At 60.7% G+C, this 11,291-nt stretch overlaps 2 protein-coding genes across 2 annotated transcripts; both read left to right on the top strand.

The window, feature by feature from the left end:
• Positions 1-202: 202 nt before the first annotated feature.
• On the top strand, positions 203-6,519 carry ACOT7 (acyl-CoA thioesterase 7). The gene is made up of 9 exons (XM_074161560.1): positions 203-299; positions 956-1,073; positions 1,521-1,677; positions 2,195-2,286; positions 2,414-2,528; positions 3,874-3,960; positions 4,745-4,861; positions 5,079-5,263; positions 5,878-6,519. Exons 1-9 carry the CDS (start codon positions 247-249, stop codon positions 5,980-5,982), a joined length of 1,029 nt encoding a protein of 342 aa, XP_074017661.1. The 5' UTR covers positions 203-246; the 3' UTR covers positions 5,983-6,519.
• Positions 6,520-7,107: 588 nt separating this feature from the next.
• ICMT (isoprenylcysteine carboxyl methyltransferase) lies at positions 7,108-11,128 on the top strand. Its single transcript, XM_074161730.1, has 5 exons — positions 7,108-7,341; positions 7,531-7,619; positions 7,697-7,866; positions 8,671-8,888; positions 9,737-11,128. The coding sequence occupies exons 1-5, from the start codon at positions 7,108-7,110 to the stop codon at positions 9,917-9,919; spliced, it is 894 nt and encodes a 297-aa protein (XP_074017831.1). The 3' UTR covers positions 9,920-11,128.
• Positions 11,129-11,291: the final 163 nt, after the last annotated feature.

The raw sequence follows: 11,291 nt of genomic DNA, 5'->3' as shown, positions 1-11,291 counted from the left end.
TTCGACCCCGAGCACCGGAGCTCCGCCCCCCCGGTCACCGGGGCACGGGCTCCCCGCTGCCCCCCCCCCCCGGCTCCGGCCGGCAGAGCGCCGGCCCCGCCCCCTTGCCGGCGCGGGGGCGTGGCGAGGCGCTGTCCGCCAATAGGACGGCGCGCCGGACGGGGGGCGTGTCCCGCGTGGCGGGGCGTGGCCTGGCGAGGCGCGGCGGTGCCGCAGCGCCGTTGCGGGCGGGGCGCCGGTGCCGCCATGTCGGAGCCGGGGGCCGCGGGCCCGGGGCCGGCCGCCATCCAGGTCTCCAGGTACGGCCCCGCCGCGCCGCCCGCTGCCGGGAACCCGGGGGGGGGCAGGTCGGGCTGGGGCGCCGGGGCCGGCCTGCAACCGGGCTGCTGCCGGCGATGCTGCCGGCACCGGCAACGCTGCCAACACTGGGCACGGGAAAGCACCGCCGCGCCCTTCCTCTGGTGCGTGTGCGGGCAGGGCAGGGCAGGGCACACCCCGGTTTTCCTGCCTTCTCCCTCTGCGGCTCCCCGGCATGGCCATCTTGCTGAAGCGGGCTCCTGTGTGGGCTGGTGCCCAGCAGTTGCCCCGTCGCCACGGTGCCTCGCCTTCCCGTCTCCGCTCCATTGTTTGCCACCCGGGAAGCTGGGTTGAGTGGTGGCATGTGCCTGGCTCAGTCTCCTCTTGCCGCGGCGGGGTGGTGGCGAGGTGCTGTACCGTCCACCCCGGCGGAGGAGCGATGCCGCCTTCCGCTCCCGGTGGTGGCTCAGGGCGGTTTCCACCGCCGCTCGCAGGAAGCCGCGTGCAGGCAGCGCCGGTGACGTTGCTGGCATCAGCGTGGTGAGATGTCCCGGCAGCTCGTCCGGTAGGGCGACAGCGGTGCCTCCGGGCGGCTGCACCGAGACCCAGCCTGGGGGTATGGCAGGGGGGTGTGAGCTCTCATGTTCCTTCCCGGCAGGATCATGCGCCCGGATGACGCCAACATCGCGGGGAACGTCCACGGGGGGACCATCCTGAAGATGATCGAGGAGGCGGGAGCCATCATCAGCACCCGCCACTGCAACTCCCAGGCTGGGGTGAGTAGGTGCCGAGTGCCTGCCGGGGTCTGGCTCAGTGACTTTCCAACCCTCCCGCTGTGCTTTGGGGGTCTGCTGGGAGCGTGAGGTCTCCTGGGACTGCAGGGCATCCCTGGGGGCCTCCCGGGTTTTCCCCCCCCACGGGAAGCGCTTGCTCCTGCGAGCAAACTGCCGGTGGCCCCAGCAGCGGAAACATCCTGCTGAAATTGTGTTTTACAAGCAAAAACATTATTGTGCTGCTGTTTATGTTTTAATTCCCGCAAAGGGCGAGTCAGAGGTGGCCCCGCCATGGGTTACGGGTGGGGAAGGAAGCACGGCCGCCGGCTGATAAGGCGTGGGTTGAAGTGCCGGAGCCACACACGGTGTGGGCTGGCCCTAGGGAGCCGCCGGCTGCAGTCCTGCACAGTGTGGCTGCCACCGCCACCCTGGCTGTCCCACTGTCCCCAGGAGCCCTGCGTGGCCGCGCTGGCGCGGGTGGAGCGGACGGACTTCCTCTCCCCGATGTGCATCGGCGAGGTGGCCAATGTCAGCGCCGAGATCACCTACACCTCCCGGCACTCTGTGGAGGTGCAGGTCAACGTCATGTCCGAAAACATTTTAACAGGTGGGTGGCTGTCCCAAAACTCTGGGAATAACTGTGACAAGCCGAGAGCTCATGGCGGTGACCCTGCCCTCCACCCACTGTCGCCGGCAGCATCGGGCAGAGGGGACATCTTGCCTTTTTTGAAAGTGCTGGGGGCGGCAGGGAGGGATGGTGCTGGGAGGGGAAGCCAAGCAGCCTCCCTGGGGATTACAGCCCCATTGATCGTTTTTAGCAAAGAATGGAAAAATCTGCTGTTAACTCCTCCTCTCTAATTTGCTGCCCGTGGCTGCCTTGGCCTGAAAAAGGCCCTTTTCCTGCCGTTGCTGTGGCAACCGGCTCCGCTTGCCTGGATGCCTTCCCAAAAGTGCATTGTCACATCCGCTCCAAGTCCAAGCCCAGCAGGAGCCGGCAGGGCAGGGAGCTGCTCTGTGCCGGCAGCATTGCTGGTGTCTGCCCAGCCCCGCGCCGTGGCCGTGCCGGCTGCAGGGAAAGCGCTGCTGGCGCTGGCATGGTCACCCTCTGTCCCCCTCTCCTCCAGGGGCGAAGAAGGTGACGAACAAGGCGACGCTGTGGTATGTGCCGCTGTCCCTGAAGAACGTCAACAAGGTTGTTGAGGTTCCCCCCATCCAGGTAGGATGGCTCGCTTTGCTTCCCCAAAACCAGAGCTCAACCTCTCTGGGGATAACCCGGCCCCATCGGCACCCCCAGCTGTGCCCGAGGCTTTGCCTGCCCCGTTCTTACCGGCCTTTCCTTCCAGTATGCGAGAAAGGAGCAGGAGGATGAGGGGAAAAAGCGTTACGAGGAGCAAAAGCTGGATCGGCTGGAAACTAAGCAGAGAAATGGCGACGTGATTTTCCCTGTCATCAACCCAGGTAACGCGGGTGGCATGAGGCCCAAGGAAATGGCTCTGCGGTGCTGGGAGGCCGAACTGGTCCCCAGGGCAATTCCAGCCATCCCTGGGCACCTGGGGTTGTGAGCACACACTCTGAAACGCTGCGTTGGGGATGGGGATAGTATTTTGGAGGCACGGTGCATGAGCGGAGGGAGAGCTGGGTGGGCGTCTGTGATCCCCTCCTTGGGCTGGGTGGGATGTCCTCTGCTGAGACACAGTTCCTGCCACGACTCCTTGCATCCCTCGTGCTCTCCAGGGCAGTAGGAGTTAGTTTTGCTCAGCGTAGCGTGAACGCAAGTGTTGGGCGAGGGTTTTGCACACTCTTCAGCTGCAGCCCCTCTCTGGAAATCAGATTTTTAGCAAGAAGTTCATCGGCTGGTGTTTGAAGGGGAGGATGAGCTATGGGGAGGAGCTGGGAGGTCACGCTCTCCTTGGGGGATTGCTGGGGATCCCTTTCTACCAAAAGCGTTGCCCTGGCTTCTGGAAATGTGGTGGTGATGCTGATGGTGAGCAGCTGGTGGCCTTCAGGACCAGCCGTGGTCCTGGGGCAGAGGCAGAAAGGTGTGTGAGGGGATCGCTGCGGGGGGTTGATGCAGGATGGAAGTTGCTCAAACGCTTTTTTCCCCTCTGTTCTCCCTGCTCACAGATAGGCAGACAAAAGGTAAGGCTCCGCGGGCGCTGCCGTGCGGGTGTCCTCCCCGGGGAGGCCATGACGAGCGGTTTGGGGGCTCACTTGGCTTTTCCCTGCGCTAAGCGCCTTTGGCGTCTCTCGTTATATGGAAAACACAGCCACTCCTGAGAGCAGTTTTCCTCTACCGGCAGTCAGAACTTCTGATTTCTGTTGCCTGGATTTAGTGGCGAGTGAGATGTCACCAGCACGAGCCAGGGCTGGGGGGTGTGGGGGCCGAGGTCTTCTTGCCGAGGGGAAAGGGTGGCTCTTTGGAGATGCTGCTAAGTGGCAGGTTCAGGGAGATTCGTCTGTGGCTGGTGGCCTGAGAAGGGAAAGTGTTACAGCCACATGTCTGTCCAGTTCACTCCTTGTTGCTTTTGGGCTCTTTGAAAGCTTTAAAAGAAGAAATGAGCTGAGCTGGAATAAAATTGGTGGGTGGGCATTAGAGGGAGGTGGCAACCCATCAGGTGGTGAATACCCTCTGCTCTCGGGACGTCTCGAGGTCCCTTTAAATGCTGGTTTGAACATTCTTCAGCTTTGCACAAGCCAGCCCCACGTCTTCTTTTCTCACCCTTCAGTTTAAGGCAGGGGCATACGGTGCCGTATGGGTGCCGGCCGAGCAGCTCTGACCGCTTTGCTCTTTTTCTCTGCCCAGAGCCGCACACCGTTGGCTACAGCCAGTCCAGCCTGATCCACCTGGTGGGGCCGTCGGACTGCACGCTGCTGGGCTTCGTGCACGGAGGTGAGCGAGCGCTGCCCCGCTCAGCGGCTGGGCTGGCTTTTCCCCGGAGCAGAAGGGTTGTTTCAGAGCGACTCGGGCATCTTGGTGTTTTTGGGAGACGGGCTCTGCCTCTGAAGGCGCACAGGCCCATTTCTACCCTCTGTAAGGTTCAGCGTTGCTTCAGCTGAGACAAAACCTTAATCTTTTTCTATGCTTAAAAAAGGTCCCAAAAAATGACATACTTGAACTGTAAATCCTACAATTTTTTCATCATCTCTTAAATCGCAAATCTTGGACTACAAGTACTGAGTGTACAATGACTGCAATCTGCCAGAGTAATTTCCTTTTGGCTGGCAGCACCCGTGTCCTGCCGGGTGGGCAGGGCAGGGCAGATGTGTGCGGCCTGAGCCTGGGGAGAGACACGTTCACCAAGGGCTGGGGCGACACTGGATGCTGCTTAATTACGTCCTTTGAAACAAGAAAAACAAACAATGTGGCTCAGCTCTTTCCAAGCGGGAGGTTTCTGGGACTGATCTGGCCTCACAAGGCTGAGGTTTGCTCAAAGAAATTGGGGAGAGCCGGAGCTGGCCTAAATCTTAAGCCCAGGTTGTGAGGATGTCACCCTGATGGTGCTCTTGACCAGAGTCTTTGTGCTGGTACCAGGGGTTCCCTGCAGTTCGGATTCAGTCTCTGGTCTGACTCCTCGGCGTAGCTTTGGTTGTGCAAAGGCCTTAACGAGCTACATGTGGCTTTTTCCCAAATCCCACCTGCTTTCCTGAGACGGGACCCTCTGCCTCCCCCCCAGGTGTCACCATGAAGCTGATGGACGAGGTCGCTGGGATCGTGGCCGCCCGCCACTGCAAGACCAACATTGTCACTGCCTCGGTGGATGCCATCAACTTCCACGAGAAGATCAAAAAAGGTACCCGGGTGTGGTGGTGGGCGCTTTGCTCTACTGCCGTCATCCTGGCTCCCCTGGGACACACTAGCAGAGAAATTTAGTCCCTGTTAGACTTGTCCTGTGCCAAGAAGCTCTGCTTAAGATGTGGCTTAAGCATAAAACAGGCGGGACCCCTCACTCCCTTCCTCTGAGCAGATGCAGGGACCGTCTGCTTACCCAGCCCTTCTCCGCTTCCCAGGCAGCGTCATCACCATCTCGGGGCGCATGACCTTCACGAGCAATAAATCCATGGAAATCGAAGTCTTTGTGGATGCCGACCCATTTGTGGACGAGTCTCGGGGTCGGTACCGTGCTGTCAGCGCCTTCTTCACCTACGTCTCCCTCAGCAAGGAGGGGAAGCCCCTGCCTGTCCCGCAGCTGCTGGTAAGAGCTCTCCCCACCGGGCTGCGTGCCCCTCTCCCACGCCTCCCGAGGCAGACCCCAGCCACCTTTTCTGTCCAACAAATCCTCTTCCCTTGATTTATTTAGCAAAAAAAAAAAAAAAAGGGCATGAACAAGCCTTTCAGACCTTTCAGATCAGGTATTGGGGTTGTTTTTTATTTAAATTTCTTCTGAAAATTGCCGATGTGGAGGATGGGTAGGGGGTGTGTTCCTTTCTCACAGTTGAGGACAGGCTCTGCAGCTGGAGATGCCCCCCTGCCCCCCCTCCCTGTCCCCGCTGCATCCCCACACCATCCCTCCTGCATGTTTCTCGCTCTGCGGATCCCAGCAGGGCTCTGCAGACACGAGAGGCGGCTCTGCCGGCTGGGGGCTGTTTCTCGATTAGTAGTTCATCTCGCACAGGTCTCCTCCTGCTCTGTGCTCCCTGAGTGTTTTGTCAGCTAATTACACACCAGCTGTCAAAACACGCAGTTCACGGGGTGCAGGTTTTCCTCTATGTTTCCTGTGAGGGGCGGCGCGTTTCCCTCCCGCAGACGCCGGCAGCGCGCGGGGGAGAGCTAACGCCGGTGCCTTGGCTTTCTTTCTGTGGCCGCCAGACGGAGACGGAGGATGAGAAGCGGCGCTTCGAGGAAGGGAAGGGCAGGTACCTCCAGACGAAAGCCAAGCGGCAGGCGCAGATGCAGCAGGCTGCCCAGCACTGATCCCGCCCTGCTCTCGCCGCCTTCGCCCGCCAGACCTCCAGGTTCCCGTTAAATGTCGTCTCTGGGCCCCGCGCCTTCGCCCGCCCCAGCCTGTCGCCGCCGGAGCCGCCGTGCCGGTGCGGCCGCTTCGCTGCTCATCGGTTTAGCGCCGTAAACCTTGTGCTTTAGGTGGCTTAAGCGCCCCAAAAGCCTCCGGGAGCCTTCCCGGTCGCTCGCCATTCAGCCCCTCGAGCCCTCTCTTCACCGTTCAGTCCCGTAAATGGAGCTCCCCCCCGTGCCGGAGCGGGGCAGGAGGCACGTGGTGGCACGAGGGACGCGTGAGGCCACAAGTCTTTTGTGATGCTGTATTAAAACTCGCCGGTAAGTCCTAAAACTGCACACCAAAGCTTTATGTACGATGCTCGTGAGGGGAGGCGCGCCCCGGTATCGTACCGAATGTCTGGGACCGTTTCGTCGACATCTCTAGGTAGTTTCTCTGTGCACATCTAAGTTATTTCAGGAATCCTGTGGCATAAATAAAGTCTGTTGTCGTTGACCAAAATAAAACGCGTGATGCCTTTTGTTATTGTTGTTTCGATAAGCAGCAATTCTGATTTAAGAGCTTTATTCCAAGCAACCCTGAAGCTTCCCCCCCCCGGGCGGTCCCCACCCGTGTTTTTAAGACCGGCTGCCCCTTTTCCTGGGAGTCCCAGAAGAGCTCCCGCGGTTCGGCACCCTCCGGTGCGGATCGCGACCCCGCCACCCCGACGGCTGCCCCGGGACTGTTGTCTCCGGAGGCCGGCGCGGGCTGTGCTGGGCCGCAGGGCCGGGGCCCGGCGGGTGGTGAGGGAACGAGGACCCCCGGGAACGGCGCCTTTGCCCCTGGGAGGGGCAGTTCCCGTTTGCGCTATTCAACAACAACGAAAGGCAAAGCCGGCGCCGGGCCGGGCTCCGGTGGCGCCCCGCTCCCGCCGACGGCGGCCATTGCGCCTGCGCGGCGCCGCTCCCGGGGCTACTGCGCCTGCGCGAGGCCCAACTCTCGCGAGAGCGGCGCCGCTCCCAGGGGTACTGCGCCTGCGCGGGGCGGAGCTCTCGCGAGAGTGGCGCGGCCGTTTCCCGGGCGACGCGGGCGGGGCGGGCGCCGCCATGATGGCGGCGGCGGCGGCGGCGGGTCCGCGGCGGGGGCAGCTGGGCCGGGAGGCCCGCGCCAGCCTGGCCGCTTTCCTGCTGGGCGCCTCGGTGGCGGCGCTGCCGGTGGCGCTGGGCTCCCCCCCGGCTTTGCTGGCCTCCCCCGGCCTGCGCGGCCGTCTGGCGCTCGCCCTACACGTGGCGGGCGTTAACGCGGCGCTGCTGCTGCTCTACCCGCGGCCGCTCTACAAGGTGCGGAGGGGAGACCCCGGGGGAGCGAGCCCGAGGGGTGGCGGGGCGATGGAGGCCCGGGGGGAACGGACCCGCGGCGTGAGGGAGGCCCCGGGGGGCGGCGGTCGGGGGATCCCAGGCCCGGGGGGGGTCCCGGCCCGGGAGGCGGCGGCAGCGGCATTCTCTCCTCTCCTCTCCCTCTGCTTCCAGATCGCCGTCCGGGCCTGCTTCCTGGGCTTCGCCTTCGGCTGCGGGCTGCTGCTCAGCGCCGGCCGCTCCGCCTGGCGCCACTTCGGATGGTAAGGGCCGGGCCGGGGGAGCTGGGCGGCTGCCATGGCCCCCGGCCCTGCCGAGCGTTCCCTCCTTCCTTCCGCAGGTACATGTGCTCCCTCTCCCTCTTCCACTACTCCGAGTACCTGGTGACGGCCATCAACAACCCGCGCAGCCTCTCGCTGGACTCCTTCCTGCTCAACCACAGCTTCGAGTACAACCTGGCTGCCCTCTCCTCCTGGGTGGAGTTCACGCTGGAGAAGCTCCTCTTTCCAGGTCGGCCGCCCTGCCCCTCCCTGGCACCCACCCTCCCGCCTGCCGTCCCCTGGCTGCGGGTGGCTCGCCCAGGGCCCACCCGGCTGCTAGCAAAGTGCTGGTGATCCCTGCTTAGCTGACCGGGGCTGGCAGCGGAGGAGGGCTTTGACGCAGCGTTAATCTCTCAGTGCTCAAAGCCTCTTGGTTTCAGTCTCAGGGGATTGGGGGGAGCACTCCCTTGCTCTGGCGTGCCGAGCTGGCTGTGCCACGTAGCTGGTCTTCAGCCCTTTTGTGGCTGCATCTTTCAAGCTGCTTTGGTGGTACAAAGAATGATGCTCCGGTTACATCTGGGTGTCTTCTTTTGATCTGGGCTAAAATCTAATCAGCAAAACCTGTTGCTCTTTGCCCAATCTGGGGTGCTTGCTTTCTGGGGGGAGAGGAGACCTGTTCTTCCCCACTTTGTAACGGCAGCGTGGGCTGTGGAGCTCCCTGCGTCCGGGCGAGCGCATCCGCTTGGCTGTGCTTTACGTTGGCTTTACTCTATGCCATAAAGCCAGGCTCTGGTGCCGGGTTCCCCTTGGGGCGATCTGCCGCAAGGACCTACAGACACCCTGTCAGGGGTGACTCTGTGGCATGGGACGCTATTTTTATTTGTCTTGGTGGTGGGATGGCGGCGCATGGAACGCTGGCTGCGTTTTACATGTTGTCGCGCTTTGAGGTGGGGGGGAGGCAGCCCACCCAGCGACCCAAACCCCCCCCCGTGACCCCCGCACCGCGAGTGTGACCTGTGCAAACCTGTTGTGACCCGTCCTTATTCACTTGCAGAGCTGAAGCAGATCACCTGGCTGAGTACTGTAGGGTTGTTGATGGTGATCTTTGGGGATTGTCTGAGGAAAGCGGCCATGCTCACAGCTGGCTCCAACTTCAACCATATTGTTCAGAATGAGAAATCGGATACTCATACTTTGGTGACAAGTGGGGTGTATGGGTGGTTCCGGCACCCGTCTTACGTGGGATGGTTTTACTGGAGTATTGGAACACAGGTACCGTATACAACACGCTCAGATACTTCTGTCTTATAATCTGGGTCTTTCTTAGTGCTGCCCCACAACCTAACGGGATGCAAACAGTGGGTCAGTGGCAGGGGTGGCCTGGGCATGGATTTTGACCCCTCCTGCCTCTCACCAGCACGCGGGGGGTCAGGAAACCCCGAGTGCTCTGCCCTGCACGATCTTTGGGAAGATCCCATTGCCTTAATTTTCTGTGTGGAGTAGGCAGAGGTGGCAGGGCCAGGGCTTGAGCCAGAACGTCCTCAGAGGCTCAGGGTGCAATCTACTGCTAACCTAAACCTGGTGTCTAGAGTTTTCTTGCATCCCTGTGGCCAAAATGCCTTCTGTAAGCAGCCAGACTCAGCCTCGCTCCTGCCAAATACCAGTCCCGTGCCAGGCTGGCAAAGAAAACCCCTTCTAAGGGTGCCCAGGGCCCCGGCTAGAGGGTAGACTGGAAGCCAGCTGCAGTCAAGCTGTAACCCCACACTGCCTTAGTCACGTTCTTCTCATGGTTGGCATTTGGGTTTGTTTCTCTGGAGACAGACCCTAAAGACTGAACAGGCAGCAGCGTGGCCACGCATGGGCTCTCTAGAGCTGGGGTGCTGCTCTTAGCCAGGGCAGCAGGAGCCGGCAGCTGCCTGCAGAAAGGCCACTCTCTTCATAAGTGCTAATTTCTCCCCGGAATGAAATTCCACAAAAGGTGCTGGGATCTTGTCTTTTCTTTGGAGACCGTTGAGACCTCATGGCAAACTTAATGAAGGGTGATTAGCAGGTGGGGGTGGGGGGCAGCCTGGGTGTCTGTGGGGGGCGAGGGGGTGCTGACAGCCGCTGTCTGTTCGCAGGTGTTACTCTGCAATCCCATCTGCGTGGTGGGCTACGCGCTGGCGTCCTGGCGCTTCTTCAGGGAGCGGATCGAGGAGGAGGAGATCACGCTCATTCACTTCTTTGGAGAAGAGTACCTGGAGTACAAAAGAAAGGTGCCATCGGGTCTCCCTTTTATTAAAGGAGTCAAAGTGGAACTGTAACGTGGGCAATAACTGGACTGGCCGAGTGAATGCCCAGCTCCAGGCGCCGCGGGGCGAAGGGACGGTGTGTGGTGCCGGGAGTAGCCCCTTGGTACCTCCCGGCCGCCCAGGAGGAGCTGGCGGGGGGCTGCGGAGCTGGGGGCCTGCCGGGTCACTAGCAGATCAGAAGCTCATTTGTCCTCCTTGAGATAATTCCTTCGTTGCACATTCAGGGATCTTCCAGATAACTTAGCCTGTAGCGACCCTAAAGAGAATCGAGCCCTCCTGCCTGCAGCAGCTGGATTGTTCTGAGACGCCTCTGGATCGATTCTTCCCGAGAACGGCTCTGCCTGCCCACCCCCGTGCAGGAAAGGTGCCTGTCAGCGGATTGTTCCTGTGGCGTAATTTGATTTTAAAGCTTTCTGACCTTGGGAGCCAGGCAGCGCGGCTTTAATCTCTTTAGGCCCGATTCTGCGAGCTGGTGCTGGGGCAGCTTGCGGGAGCAGGACTGCAGCTCTCGGGGTGCAGGGGCTGCCTACCCCCTGCTTGCCCCAGAGCCGGCAACGCGGCACCCTTCGGCTCTCCCCCGGCGTTACCGTTCACAGGGAGCCTTTTCCTCTCGGCTCTGTGAGATGTGGCGGGAGAGCGAGCTGCTGCCTCGTCCCTCGGCTGCTGCCGTCAGTTCAGGAGTCACCCTTCCAGCTGCTGCCTTCCTGGGCTGCCCGGCCACCACCTCTGTTCCCTCTTCCCGCCTCCAAATCGCGCTGCTTCCTACCCTGCCAGGCTGCCTCCCTCCTGCAGAGATCCCAGGGTTTTGGGTTGAGAAAGAACCGCAGCTGCCGGGTTTGCTGAGGGCTTTAGCACTCGAGATCCCTTCCTGCTCTTCTGGGTGAAACCTGGGATCTCGGCTGGACCAGGAGGTGCTTCTAGGGAGATTCTGCGTCTGGGGCCGACAGTTTGGCTAGCTAACGCTGTTTTAAACCTTGCCATTTTGGAAATGGTTCCTACTGGAGCTTTGTGGTATAACTTATTCTGTCATTATATACCAAAGAGGTTCACTGTTTTCTTGAGTTTTAGGTTATTCTTCCTAGCTGGAATGGAAAGGAGTTGCTTGTCAGTTCACGCTTTGGGCTTGTGGTGTTCCTTGGGGAAGGTGCTGCTGAACGGCTCAGGAACGGGGGCACTGATGGAAATTGCTTTAGTTTTGGGTTTGGTTTTTTTTTTTTTTATAAAAAAACAAGAAAAAAATATTTCCAACTTCTGTGTGGTGGTTATTTGGAGATCTCTTGAGGTGCTGGTGACATCATGGGAATGGGAATCCTTACTTTTACAATTCCCAGTAGGTTTTCGGTCCAGCCCAGTGCTGTGTTGAAGCAGGATGGTGACTTGAGGG

This window comes from Numenius arquata, chromosome 20 (assembly GCF_964106895.1).
Source record: "Numenius arquata chromosome 20, bNumArq3.hap1.1, whole genome shotgun sequence".
Lineage (NCBI taxonomy): Eukaryota > Metazoa > Chordata > Aves > Charadriiformes > Scolopacidae > Numenius > Numenius arquata.
This window is presented reverse-complemented; position numbering and strand designations above follow the sequence as displayed.